The 15,631-nt window shown below is 38.6% G+C and overlaps 1 protein-coding gene across 2 annotated transcripts in view; it reads left to right on the top strand.

Moving 5' to 3' along the window:
* Positions 1–15,631, top strand: part of NRP1 (neuropilin 1) — a 170,137-nt gene that overhangs the window by 88,233 nt on the left and 66,273 nt on the right. For both annotated transcript variants that reach the window (XM_060782510.2, XM_060782512.2), the window contains exons 5-6: positions 1,586–1,741; positions 7,955–8,121. In XM_060782510.2, the coding sequence (XP_060638493.2) occupies positions 1,586–1,741; positions 7,955–8,121 (323 nt within the window). The remainder of the gene's footprint in view (positions 1–1,585; positions 1,742–7,954; positions 8,122–15,631) is intronic.

Below are 15,631 nucleotides of genomic sequence, written 5' to 3'. Positions count from 1 at the left end.
CCAATCAATCCTCAGTAGTCCCTTTTTTTTCAAATGTCCCAGTATCTCTTTGTCTTCTTCCTACTTTCTGCCTTTGTCATCAGCTTACCTCCACTATAGCAAATTAAGTTCAAATGCAAAAGTATTCAATTAGCTTAGCAAGGCGAAGAAGAGAGGCGGTGGTAGAATATTTCCTTTTCCATTAGGCTCAGGCAAAAGCAAATTAACTTGTGCCTTCTTTGTTATTAATAATTTTTGCCATTTTGACCACATTCTTATGTTGCTTAGCATACATCTTGTTATCATAGGATCATAGAATCATAGAGTTGGAAGAGACCTCTTGGGCCACCCAGTCCAACCCCCTGCCAAGAAGCAGGAAAATCTCATTCAAAGCCCCCCAGACAAATGGCCATCCAGCCTCTGTTTAAAAGCTTCCAAAGAAAGAGCCACCACCAAAATCTGGGGCAGAGAGTTCCACTGCTGAACGGCTCTCACAGTCAGGAAGTTCTTTGTCATGTTCAGGTGGAATCTCCTTTTCTGTAGTTTGAAGCCATTATTCTATGTCCTGTTCTCCAGGGCAGCAGAAAACAAACCTGCTTCCTCTTCCCTATGACTTCCCCTCACATATTGTACATAGCTATCATGTCTCCTCTTAGCCTTTCCTTCTGCAGACTAAACATGCCCAGCTCTTTAAGACACTCCTCATAGGGTTTGTTCTCCAGGCCTTGATCACTTTAGTCACCCTCCGCTGGACACATTCCAGCTTGTCAACATCTCCCTTCAATTGCAGTGCCCAGAATTAGACACAGTATTCCAGGTGTGTTCTGACCAAGGCAGAATAGAGGGGTAGCATGACTTCCCTGGATCTAGACACTATACTTCTATTTATGCCGGCCAAAATCCCATTGGTTTTTTAAGCTGTGATATGTCGTAGAGTGCAGTTTATCTCTTTTATGTATTGTTTGTTTCAATGTAATTCACATGTTCTTACTTAGTTTGGATTTTTGAAAGGACGGTATACATAACCCGTTTGTTATCGGCAAGGCACCAGTGTTCCTACTGGAGCACATTTAATTGTGTTTGTAATTGTGTGTGTAATTAATTACAGTCATGATCATAAAAATACATTCTCTGGAAATACATGTTGTTTTTGTTTTTCCTAAATGTACATTGGTAGCTGAAAATAGGAAACAAAGGCTCACTATTATTCTGGGCTATTTCAGTTTCACATGTGATCATTCAGGAATCTCTTCTGTCCCATTTCTACATTAATCTAAGGATATTTCAGAGCTAAAAAGAATACAACATGTTGTGTTTCATACTTAGAAAAATGTACATATCTGAAAGATAACTGCATTCCAATGTGTTTATCAGTCAGGAAAATGAGCTTCGGGCCAGCTGTTCTTCAAAATACAGACTAAACAAAATCCTTGAACATCTTTAGTCGGACTGTTTCAAGAACAATGATGCTGTCATGGGGTGGAACAATAAATTGTATTTGGTTAATAAGGCTGAACCGCTCCAGTTTACTTCTCTTCAGGGGTCTATGGTATGCAGTCTTGTATCGTTACAGAGACTTAACCATTGCCTTCTTGTTTCCTTTTAGTTGGGCCGCACATAGGCCGATACTGTGGACAAAACACACCAGGTCGTATCCGCTCTTCAACTGGCATCCTTTCAATGGTTTTCTACACTGACAGCGCAATAGCAAAGGAAGGATTCTCTGCAAACTACACTGTCTTGCAGAACAGTGTATCAGAAGGTCAGTGTTTAACCATCCTACAGAGCATTCTCCGTAAAGGCTCACCTCCTGCTGGGTGCTGTATGAAATATTAAACAAAACTTTATCTAAATAAGGACTTTGACATTTGTTGTAAATCGGTCTGTCTGCCTCTTTTTCAAGTGGGTAACCTTTGCTTGTCAATGCTGAAATGCATTGCCTCTCAGATTTATCCTCTAAGAAGTCAGGAGGTTGTGGAAAACCTCCCCCAGTTCAGTGGAAATTGAGAACAGGTCAGAATAGTAAAGCCTGAACCAAGACCTAGAGCAATTTGGATTTATGAAGCCAAAATACCGTTTACAACCTCTCCTCTAAACACATTGGGCCAACCTGCAATAAACAGGCTCAGGCAATGGGATATATGTGATGTGACTGACATTCTTGTAATCTCAATAGGTCTATTCTAGCTAGACCTACTGTTAAAATGATACCCATTGTAGCTTATTTGGAGCATCTGATTATTGCAAAGTTCCAAAAAAGCTGAAAAATGAAAAGGCAGTATATTTGGTCCAGAAGTTCAATCGACCAAACATTCTTTCAGACTGGGTCATTGTAGGTTTTTTTTGGGCTATATGGCCATGTTCTAGAGGCATTTTCTCCTGACGTTTCACCTGCATCTATGGCAAGCATCCTCAGAGGTAGTGAGGTCTGTTGGAACTAGGAAAAGGGGTTTATATATCTGTGGAATTACCAGGGTGGGATCAGACTTCACTACCTCTGAACATGGTCATATAGCCTGAAAAAACCTACAACAGCCCAGTGATTCCGGCCATGAAAGCCTTCAACAATACATTCTTTCACACCTCACAACCTCTGAGGATACCTGTCAAATATGCAGGTGAAAGGTCAGGAGAGAATGCTTCTAGAACATGGCCATATAGCCCGAAATACCTACAACAACCCAGTGTTTCCAGCCATGAAAGCCTTCGACAATACATTCTTTCTGGTTATATGGGCAGCAGCTAGGAGCCTTGCAAAGACAGAGCATTGTCATTAGTGTAAGTTTTGTGCAAATTCAAACTAATTTCTAACCTGGGTTGTTGTGAGTTTACCGGGCTGTATGGCCATGTTCCAGAAGCATGGTGGGTGTTAGAGTTGTTGCTTCAACTAGAAAAGTCAGCCATAACAGAGCACTTGATGAACCAACCTGGACACAGCATTTTATTTGAGAACACAAAAATTGCTGGAACACTCTAACAACTACCATGTCAGGCTACACAGACAAGCCATTGAAATCCACAAGCCTGTGGACAATTCCAACAGAAAGGAAGAAACCATGAAAATGAACAAAATCTGGCTAACAGTATTAAAAAATTCTAAAATCAAAACAGTAGATAAAGGACAACACTCAAAAACAAGGGAATTCCAGACAAGAAACAATCTCCCAACAAAGATTTCTCCCAAGCAGTAAAAAGCCAGACCTTGAAACTGCCCGGCCATTAAATACTAATCAAGGTGGCCAATTAAAACATTTATACCTATCTCAAAAAGACAAGAGTTCTTTCTCCCACCCTAGACATTCCACAGGCATATAAACACAATTTTCCTAGTTTCTAACAGACCTCACAACCTCTGAGGATGCCTACCATAGATGCAGGTGAAACGTCAGAAGGGAATGCTTCTGGAACATAGCCATACAGCTCAGTAAACTCACAACAACCCAGTGATTCTGGCCATGAAAGCCTTCAACAATATAATTTCTAAGCTTTTCACTGAAATCGCTCATACATTAGCCATACGGTCAGTTTCAGTATATGTATAAAGAAAGAAAGAATAGAGAGGCTTATGGCACATTGAAGAACCAATTTATTACAGTGTAAGCCCACTTGGCTTAAGTCTGCCAAAGCTTATGTTAAAACACGTTAATTAGTTTTTAAGTGTGCCACACAACTCTTTTTCCTTCTCAGTCTTTATACTGAATTGATGTGGTAGCATGTGTACACCTGCCTATGCATATGCATTAGGATAAATATATCCTAGTTGTAGTAGTATTCAAAAAGGTCTGCCTCAACAGAAAAAGGCACAAGGGAATCTTTAAGAAGTTTTGAGTATGCAAAATGTAACAAAGATTAACATTATTACTTATTAGCTAGTTCAAAACAATTCAGCTAAAAATTACCTGGATTAAAATTTTACTTTGAACCACGTGATATTCTTTTTTCCACCATTTAGTGAAGTGACACCCCTATAATTAGTAATATAATTTTAAAATTACAGCACAAAAAGAATGAAATATTCATTAAGTTACTACTGCAGTGAAACTTCTTGCTGTCTAAGGTGATACCTGTCCAAATGGAGAAGTCCAATTGGGCCTGCTCAGTCCTTTAGATTAAGACAGTGGTTCTCAACCTTCTTAATACTGCAACCCCTTAATACAGTTCCTCATGTTATGGTGACCCCCAATCATCCAATTATTTTTGTTTCTTCTTCATAACTGTAATTTTGCTATTGTTATGAATTATAATGTAAATATCTGATATGAAGGATTTATTTTCATTCACTGGACCAAATTTGACACAAATACCCAATACGCCCAAATTTGAATACTGGTGAGGTTGGGTGGATCGATGTTGTCATTTGAGAGTTGTAGTTGCTGGGACTTATAGTTAACCTACAATCAAGGAGAATTCTGAACTCCACCAGCAATGGAATTGAACCAAACTTGGCACACAGAACTCCCATAACCAAGAGAAAATACTGGAAGAGTTTGGTGGGCATTGAATTCTGGAGTTGTAGTTCACCTACATCCATAAAGCACTGTGGACTCAAACAACGATGGGTCTGGACCAAACTTGGCATGAATATTCAATATGCCCAAATGTGAACACTGGTGCAGTTTGGGGAAAATAGACCTTGTCATTTGGGAGCTGTAGTTGCTGGGATTTATAGTTCACCTACAATCAAAGAGCATTCCGAACCCCACCGATGATAGAATTGGGCCAAACTTCCCACACAGAACCCCCATGACCAACAGAAAATACTGTGTTTTCTGATGGCCTTTGCCGACCCCCATGGCACCTCCCTCGCAACCCCCCCCCCCCCCAGGTCCTGACCCTCAGGTTGAGAAACACTGGATTAAGACTTAGTTTAGATTCATCAACTCTAGACTACATGACACAACTTGCTAGATACAGCAACTGCAATTGTTAGTTATTTATTGCTCTTATTTACACATTGTCTCATCTGCTCTATGATCGAAGAAACATTGCTTATCTCAATGTCAAGTAGAGTGATGGACAATACTGTAATTCACAGTTTCATATCTTACCATACAGTTCTACATTATTTAAAAAGTCTGATTTATTCATGATTGTCTGTTACTAAACCTTTCTGAAATCCTTTCTCTCAAAAGAGGTTGATGACCAAACCTCATTTGGTTATATTTTTAAAAATGCTTTTAAAAAATCTTCAAATAGAATTAAAATTGTAGGGAACGCGAGGTTAATCATACCCTTGTCACATTGCTGTTACTTCCTGATGTTTAAAACATTTCGCAGCAGGTCTCTTGTTAATATGTATTGCTACACTTAGATTTAGTGCCCCCTTTTTGTCTGAATTTAATGCTTGTCATAGGGACTGATAGCTGGAGGAGAAAAAGTGTATGAAGGCCTCGGGCACTCTGCTGTATTTAAATGATATTTAATTGTTTTCCCTTTTGTACACTGGGTATGTTGCTGGATGTTATGAGAAAACCCTAAACATTTTGGATGTTGGCGTGATATTGAAATTTTTGCTTTCACTGTATTATTTTTTAGGCATCAGTGGGGGTACAGTGAAATCGCTGAAAGAATATAGTGCTGAAAGAATTAGAATTTTCTTCAATTACAATCTGAAAAAAGGGAAAGGGTGATGATAATAATAATAATAATAATAATAATAATAATAATAATAAAAATAATAATACTCTGGGACTTCCGAATTCAGACAGACAGAGCTTTGGAGCACAATACTCCTGACATCATGATCGTGTTAAAAAACAAAGTATGGATTGTCGATGTTGCAATCTCAGGTGACAGCAGGATTGAAGAGAAACAATTGGAAAAGCTAACACGATATGAGGATTTAAAGATCAAACTGCAAAGACTGTGGCACAAGCCAGTCAAGGTGTTCCCAGTGGTGATTGGCACACTGGGTGCAGTGCCTAAAGACCTTGGCATGCACTTAAACACAATCAGCACTGTCAAAATTACTATCTGCCAGCTGCAAAAGGCCACCTTACTGGGATCTGCATGCATTATTCGCCAATACATCACACAGTTCTAGACACATAGGAAGTGTCCGATGTGTGATACAATACAACAACCAGCTGTGGACTCATCTTGTTGTATTTTGAATAATAATAATTTGTATTTATATTCCACCCTATCTCCTCAGGGGGACTCAGGGCAGATTCCAACATACAAAGGGAAAGTTTAAATGCCACCATGGAATAAACAAGTATCAACATAATAATCCCAGAAAAATCCCACATAGGAAAACAACATTAGAGTCTAACATCACTAAATTAAACAAAACATAATCAAACAAAATTATAAAATAACATAAAATCTGAAGATAAAACATCCACACTGGTGCAGTGAAAGCCAACTAAAGTTCACAAAGTTATGTGAGTTGGTTGTGTGGCCAATGATAGTAACTGGGCTAACGTGGACTAAAAAGGAGGTGGCTATTAGTTGGGATCACCATTATCTAACCATTGTAACAATAAAAATGCACCACTTTTAATTTATTGAAAGTTAATAATCATGAGTCCCCACCCTGCAAAAAGAACTGGATCTCACATACCTGGCTAAATCTAGAAATAATACTTGTATATTAAATGCTCATATTCAAAGTAATGTAATGTAGGCAGAGCAGAACTTTGATAGAGAAGTCATTTAAATACCCTTTTTATGCAGACCTTCAGCTTTTAATTGGTGCTAGGAAATGGATCTTGTAATATGGTGTTCTGTTCTTTTATCTGTACTGTGCTTTGGTTGTAACTGTTTGAAATGTTTTGATCAGATTATTTGGGGGTTTTTTTTAAGTTTGCGTTATTCATTGTATTTTCTGTATTTTTACTTATTCTAAGCCACTTTTGGGTCCCATGCTAGGAGAAAGGCAAGATTAGTGAGAAATAACTTGAAGTCACAGAACAAGATATCATTTTTACACAGAGTACAATGTTTTTGCATAAATGTAATGTTCACACAAGAGTCTCAAAATGACAAGAGAAAAATCAAATTATACTGAGATTCTTGTAATCTTATCCAGTAGGGAGAAAGCTATTGGCAGTTTTCATGTTTGTGAGAAACAAAAATAAATTAGTATCTTTGTTCTTTAATCTTGAATTGAAAATTATGTTTCGGATGTGTTGAAAACTGTCAACATCTCAGAAGTCTAGAGCAGTCCTACATTAAGAATAAATATTACTTTTTCAGCATTATCAAAATATGAACTGGTTTAATTATTCTATGTCAGTTGTTCCCAACCTGTGATCTGTGGACCACCATTGGTCTGCAGGAAGAAAAATATGGTCTGTGGCCTCACCATTAGTACATCATTGCTTCAAAACCACATGCAATAGAAGCAAGTGGTCTCTCGAAACTGACTGATAGTGCTTAGGCAATGGGGATGTCGGGAGGGGAGAGGCTGATTACCCATGAAAGATTACTACTACCACATCAGCTCTAGATTATTAAATATGGTTTTCTGTGGGTGAGTGGATGGTGACTACTGGATGGCATATCTTCTAGAGCAAATGTGGCCTAGCCAATGCAATTTTCTGAGTCAGTACCCCAATAACCAAACTGAATCAAAAGTTGACCAAAAACTAATTCGTAACCCTTTCGGTACTAATGTTGGAGAGTAGTCCCTGGTCAAAGTGGTCTCTGGTTTTTTTAAAAAAGGTTGTGAACCACTGTTCTATCTGATTATTCTGACATTACAATGTACCTGTCACTATATTGCATACTTCCAAAACACAGTATCAGAATTAGACCAAAACTGCCAGAAAGAGACTATTTGGCCTCACTGGATGAAACTGAAGTACAGTATTTAAGCAGTATTTTTTAGGAGTAGAATCGATGCAGTAAAGAGCAAGTAATGTTAGTGCCATTTTAATCAGTATCTTCAGTTGGCTGCAGCCATCACTTTTTGTTATAGTTGTTCTTCAATTTGGAAAGTTTGTGCTACTGAACACCTTGCTACTTTCAGATTTCCAGTGCGCTGAACCACTCGGCATGGAGTCTGGTGAAATTCATTCCGACCAAATCAGTGCCTCTTCCCAGTACAGCACCAACTGGTCTTCTGAAAGGTCCCGATTAAATTACCCTGAAAACGGATGGACACCTGGAGAAGACTCCAGCAGAGAGTGGATACAGGTACAAAAAGATTGTCAACCCATACTAATAAAACTTGCAACTCTTTCAGGAGGTTATAAAGAAGGAAAAACTGAGAGGGTGCCTTCGGAAAGACATATACTGGGATACATCAATAACAAATAGGCCTGCATAATAGAGATGGCACTGCACCCAAACACCCTTTGTTAGGTACATATTCTCCATAGAGTTGGGCCTGTTTCCAGATGGGAGTTGTGTATATGTGCGTGTCAAGATTTATGTTGGTGCTTCCTGCCAAGTCTTCTGGGTACAAATAACAAAGATTTTATTTAGTGGGAAAAGTCAATATTAGTTCAGGAGACCCTTAAGGTGAAACAATCTGCTAAACAGCCTCTCCTAGCTTTTAGTTGAATGATATTCAAGTGCTAGTGAGGTTTTTCACTTTTGAAGACCTAAATCTTACACAACGTTTAACAAAGAGAAGGATTAGTATATTGGCCTTAGTCTATAGCACCAGTAAAGAAAAATAGCATGCCAGTACAGTTCTGTTTTTTTCCCCCATTTGTCCAAGTAATAGCAAACATGTTCTTACTGCCCTTAGACATGCAACCAGTTGTGCAATCAATTCAGCAACTGTTTCCAATACCAGTTACACAAATGGAAAATGTGTTGTATTCCTGCTTTTGTATATAGTCTGGAACTAGATTGCACAGTGGCACCATGAGATATTCACCATTGTTTTTAGTACTTGAGAACTTGTACCCATAAATCAAACAGTGACATAGCCTGTGACCAGAGGGCCTAAGAAAGAGGAAATTGCGGCTGGCTTTGTAAGTTCAAAATAAATTTTAAAATAAAATCTGAAATGCAGGAGTGTGGAACCCACTATGCAGGGAGGGGAACTTAAGAGCCAAGGAACTATAAGAAACATTTAGTTTGTAAGCGTTTACCTTTTGTGCAACAACATATTCAGTGCCACTTGTCAGGAAGATGCAGAAAATGGATCCATAAAAATTGTCACATGCATATCACAGTAAGTGTTTAATGATGTTCATCCTCTGAATCACATTTTGCATGCAACCTTTTGAACAAATTAAAATAAGCACTGCTCACATGCACACAATTCAAAAATTGTAATTAAAACTGGACATTGTATGAGTGCATGAATTTTCTAAATTGTATTCTCCAAAGAACAGTTCTTTTGCACTATGACTGAATATATTCTCTATGCGCTTTCTAAATTCCCTGGTTTTTCAATTTCTGATGTAGTGTGGGATAGCTTTAGATTTTTAAAAGAAGTTGAAGTAGGGATTCAGCATGTCAGTAGTGGAACAGAAGATGTCTCTGGCATATTTAACTATTGTGTATGCAATAAGGGAAACTTGCAATCTGATTTGCCCAGTGGAACAAGTGCAGTTGGTGGGAATGAAAGAGAGACCTTTTTCGGTGGTGGCCCCACGGCTCTGGAACTCCCTTCCTAGAGAGGCATGATCAGCCCCAAATCTTTGTACACTGCTTTGAGTCCCACCCATGGGAGAAAAGTGGGAGAAAAATGAATAAATAATACCTGAACTTACTTACTTAAGCGATCCCTCATAGCCCAAGGATGATGGTCCTCCAAGTGTAATGTCTTGGTGGTGGGTCAGCAGGGGGCTGTGGAGCCCTTTTCTTGACTCACATGTTCTTCCGCAGTGAGGACATCGGTTTCCAGATGGAAGACGGTCCCAGTCAGGGTTGGCTTGATGCACCTTCCTCTTGACATGTTTCTTCCTTTTGCCTTCCATTCATGCCTCTTTGAATTCTGCAGCACTGCTGGTCACAGCTGACCTCCAGTTAGAGCGCTCAAGGGCCAGGGCTCCCCAGTTCTTAGTGTCTATGCCACAGTTTTTAAGCTTGGCTTTAAGCCCTTCTTTAAATCTCTTTTCCTTCCCAGCAACATTACATTTCAGTTTTTGAGTTGGGAGTATAGTAACTACTTTGGGAGATGGTGATCGGGCATTCAGACAACATGGCCAGTCCAGCGGAGTTGATGGCATAGGAGTATTGCTTTAATGCTGGTGGTCTTTGCTTCTTCCAGCACACTGACATTTGTCCACCTGAACATAATGCTTGTGATATAACCATGGTTCTTGTTGTCCCTACCTAATAGAGAAAGCAAGCACGAGCAAGCCAAGGACCCAATACTAAATTTTTAGCAGTTCTTTTAAAATGTTCAATCTGCAGTATTATAAACCAGTTGCACAGTCGAAGGTTGGACTAGGACAGTGGTTCTCAAACTTCCTAATGCCATGACCCCTTAATATGGTTCCTCATGTTGTGGTGACCCCTAATCATACAGTTATTTTCGTTGCTACTTCATAACTGTAATTTTGCTACTGTTATGAAACGTAATGTAAATATCTGATTTGCAGGATGTATTTTCATTCACTGGACCAAATTTGGCACAAATGCCTGATATACCCCAATTTGAATACGGGTGGGGTTTGAGGGGATTGATTTTGTCATTTGGGAGTTGTAGTTGCTGGGATTTACAGTTCACCCACAATCAAAGGGCATTCTGAACCTCACCAATGATATAATTGGGCCAAACTTCCCACATAGAATCCCCATGACCAACAGAAAATACTGTGTTTTCTGATGGTCCTTGGCGACCCCTCTGACACCCCCTCATGACCACCCTAGGGGTCCCAACCCCCAGGTTCAGAAACACTGGACTAGATCTTCCACCTATGACATGACAAGTCATTTTCAGCTTTGCAGTGGACATTGTACTGCTGCAATGACATTTTTGGATTCAAGCCTGTTCCTTCATGATCCCCCCCTCACTCCAGACCATTGAAATACAGTGGGACCACCATATCCACAGGCACTGCAACTACACATTCAACTCAATATGAATGTTCATTCGCGTGTGTGTCTGTGTGTATCGGAAAGTCTTGCCACAGTTCATGGATTCACAGTTGTGGATTTTGAGGGAAAGAGATGGTATTAAGCAGCAGCTCTTTTGGGAAATAGCTGAAGTTTCTTAATTGACATTGTCACTATTTAATACTATGAGACTTGACCTTCTGTGGTATTTTCATCTGTGTGGCACCCTGGAACCAAAGCACTATGGATATGAGAAGCCCACTGTATTGCATTTTGTCATGGTTGAGAAAAGCAATGAGCAGAAAACAGGTCTCTTCCTTAGTAGGTTTTTGTTTTTGTGGCATTGATGTGGTCCTCAATTTTTCTATTAAGGTTATCAGTGTGAATACTGCACAACTGGACTAAATGAATACCCTTAGATGGTTAGGATGTATTTTTAAGAGTCTGATGAGAATTCAAAGACTGATGTATAATAAATAACATAACATTTTCCCTATGCAGTTTAATTAGAAACTTCATTTTCTTCTTTAGTTGTGATTTCAATGCAGCTGATGACAGTAGGAATCAAGAGAGAAATGTTCATGTTTGTTAGATTATTAATGCGGCATTGAAAGCTTCCAGGAGTTTGAACTAACTGGGGCATTCTTTGCACTTTTATTGTTTTCCATAGGAAATATCTAACTGACATATAAGAATAATGCATCATTAGCCGTCAATAAGAGCGTTCACATCAGCATTTCCTCTGAGGTTTGCTGTCTGCAAGAAAGCTTAAAAACATGTTGAGTGGTAATCAGCAAGGGGAAGAAAGTCAGGGGAAATCTTTCATTCTTGATCCTTTGGTAAACACTGGGACTCTCAAGTGTCCTGCTTATGAGCCTCAACACATCCCCAGCTTCTGAAAGCCAGTTAATTGTAAATGATAATTTTAATCACACTTCAGGACGACAAACAGAAATCAGTTGATTCTTAATCTCCAAGGAAAAAGAGTAGGAAAATCTGGAAAACCTTAACTCTAAATGTTGGATTTAATCGCTGCCACTTATAGCCACAGAGGGCTTGGAAACATAAAAATTTCATTCCGTATCTTTTATAGCCCCATCCTTTCCAAAAGAAAAGTTATGTTCTGCTCATATTGACTAATGCATACATTAGTAAAGAAAAATATCACTCAGGCTGCAATTTTTATGTGTTCACTACTAAGTAGATATTAAATATAGTAAAATTCAAATGATTTTTTTTAAAAAGAGTACTTTCCAGAAGAACTAACAGGAAGTAATAACATGTATAAATATGCCAAATGTATGTATCAAGCTCCTGATTAAAAGAGTATTGTACAAAGGATGTTATTTCAGAATCTGCTGTTGATTTTGGCATATCACCTTTGTACTACTAGAGTCAATCCTGTTATATATGAGTAATGTGAACAACAGTCGGCAAGTTTAAGTTTTGCAGATTTGATTATTCACATGAGTCAATCCTGTTATATATGAGTAATGTGAACAACAGACGGAAAGTTTAAGTTTTGCAGATTTGATTATGCACAGATTTATGTGCACTCTAGGGATCTATAGGTCCTCTAGCATGACTGTGCTCAACTTCCAATGGACCTAGAGATTCCTAGAGAGAATATTTCTGTACTTCTCTAGATATGTGTAGGTCCTCCAGTACAATTCTATGGTCGCAATTTAAAAAATGCTAACCATACACTTGTGCTAAAGGACTTATAGATTCCTAGAGAAGTGTCCTGTCTTAGGTTTAAAAAATAGGGTTATTTTAAAAAGGTAAAGGTTTCACCTGATATTAAGTCTAGTCATGTCCGACTCTGGAGATTGGTGCTCATCTCCATTTCTAAGCCAAGGAGCCGGTGTTTTCAGTAGACAATTCCAAGGTCATGTGGCTAGCATGACTGCATAGAGTGCCGTTACCTTCTCGCATAAGTGGTGCCTATTGATCTACTCACATTTGCATGTTTTTGAACTGCTAGGTTGGCAGACACTGGGGCAAACAGCAGGAGCTCACTGTGCTCCCTGGTTTCAAACCACCAACCTTTCAGCCAGCAAGTCCAGCAGCTCTGCGGTTTAACCTGCTGCCCCACCAAGGGGCCCCTAGAGTTATTTACTTACTTTTTTTCAATTTCATTCGTATCCTGCACCCCTCACTTCCAGCAAATATGGAATGTCTTCTGTATAATTCTCAAGTTAGTGTGTGATTAAGGATGAAACAAATATACACAAAAGTAGCTGACACCTTGAATTTTTAGATTACAAAAATATATGTATGTTTATTCATCCCTATATTCCTACATATTATTCTTAATGAAAAACATGGGGGAAAAGAAGGGAGAAAAATATGCATGAGACTGACATGTTAGTAGAAACATAAACTTCCATTTAGCAAAATACATGATGGGCTCCACATTTTGGGAACATGATATTGGGCATAAATAGGGAACTCTGTTTAAATTACTCATATATGTTAAGAAAGATTAATTCTTTGTGAGTTGAACTGAAGGCGCTCATCTAATTGAAGGAAAAAATTAGTCTGTTCTCCCCAAAGACTAAATCTGTAGCACAACAAACTTCAAGTAATTGAAGTCTAATTTACAGCCAGAGAATGGTAAAATTTCCATCAGCTTTGAATCGCAAAAAAATCAGTATAGTATAACAATCCGAACATAACAACTGTGTTTAAAAAGACACGTCAACAGAAAGCTATGTATGTTCAAGCTGCACAGAAAAATTGGCACAAGTCCCTGGCTATCGGTAATATGTAGTCAGTCAGGATGAAAACCCAAATCTATGTTCATAGCAAAATACCTCCAGAGATGTCCCTATCTTTCAGAAGGCTTGTGAGATACATTGTCAATAGCAGGTGAAGTTGTTGGATGTGATCCAAGTTTTGAAATGTTGCTCTTTTGGTCTGAAACTCTATTCCCACCACCATGGCAGTTCTAGTGATTAGTAGTCACATTGGTTCACTGGGAAATATCCAAGAGATACTCCATTTGGGACAAAATCTAAAGGTGGCCTTAATTGCTCCTTTATCTTCACCGAGATCTGGTAGATTTCATATTCTGCTAGTGTTTAAGTTCCTTTTTAAGGCAAAGTTGCATTATGATGAGGATCCCCCCCCCCCAAATAACCCTTAATTTAATCAAGAGTAAGGAACTGCAGTTCAAGTGTAAGTCTAACTGCCCCTCATTACCATATCCTTTCATGGGAAAAACAGTATCGTGTTTCCATTTCTGCAATCTAAACAACAAACATGCTAATAGGTATCAATTACCAACAGTTCTAGCTCTCAAAACCAGTTAGAAGGCCAACACAAGGGTTCCACATCTGGTTTTAGTGAAATCTGTTCCTGTCTGTGGCATTTAAAAACCAAGGAACTCCTGTTATTGTACAATTGGGAATCCTAAGGGAGTAAAATGTTAATCAAATCCATAACATGTAAGGATTTTATGATTGGGGTTTCAGTACTACATTCCTGTTAAACGGATGGCAGATTTTTTTTTCTGGCAGCAGTAATTGTATTTTTTTTTACAAAGTACATTTAGTGCACATATTTCAGACCAACGGTTGCATTTAAGCAGTGCAAATGAAGCCACCACATTTATATAACTTTTATGTCATGGTTTAGAAGCCCTTGAACCAAGCCTATGTGTTTGTAAACATCGTTCATATCTTACATTTCAAAAAGGACTGATGTCTTGCTGATTTTAGTAAACTCTTAGCCAGAGATATTCACTGTGCCACTGTTCTTCTTGTGAATATGAAGAAAGGGAGTTGGAGGAAGAGAAATATCATAAACATAGAATGTTAAACTTTAGAATTGATAATTATATGGATGCAATGAGTTTGCATGCAGTTATGCAACTGAAGAGTGGCCATGGTAAATAGGCTCCATGTAAAAGGACAGAAAACCCAGGGCTGTTACCAGATTGTTAGAGAGGCATGAAATCAACCTTGTTGTTTTAAATTGTTGTAAGTCAAAATGTTTATTGCAATTTCTTTCTGTGCTTTTCATAGTATATACAAATCGTCACATGTCCTATGAATTTCCAGTATAATTGCTAGCTAGGCAACTTGTTTGTTTGTTTATAACTCGACCTTCAAATAAAATGTTTCCAGGGCTGCTTACTTAAGGTTCAAGAAAAACAATCAACATGTTCAAATTTAGTAAAACAACTATTTGCTTAGGCAGAAACAAAGCAGATCTTTGTTAATGTTAAATGCAATTCTAGACTGTTTCAAAAGGAATATAGTTCTGAGATCAAGGGAAGTCATAGCACTCTATTCTGTATTGGCCAGACCTCACCTGGAACACTGCGTCCATTTCTGTATGTCACAATTCAAAAAGAATATTGAGAAGCTGGAATGTGTCCAGAGGACAACTAAAATAGTGAAACATCTGGAGAAGAGAAGATTGCTTAGCTTCTAAGACACTGGTTCCCAACCTTTTTTTGACCAGAGACCGCTTTGACCAGGGACCACTCTCCAACATTAGTTCCAAAAGGGCTACGAATCAATTTTTGGTCAACTTTAGATTTGGTTTGGTTACTTGGGGTGCTGATTCAGAAAATTGCATTGGATAGACCACATCAGGTTTAGTTTCTGATACAGAACATATGCCATCCAGTAGTTGCCATCTGCTCACCCTCAGAAAACCATATTTAATACTCCAG

Source organism: Anolis sagrei, chromosome 6 (genome assembly GCF_037176765.1).
Source record: "Anolis sagrei isolate rAnoSag1 chromosome 6, rAnoSag1.mat, whole genome shotgun sequence".
Classification (NCBI taxonomy): domain Eukaryota; kingdom Metazoa; phylum Chordata; class Lepidosauria; order Squamata; family Dactyloidae; genus Anolis; species Anolis sagrei.
This window is presented reverse-complemented; position numbering and strand designations above follow the sequence as displayed.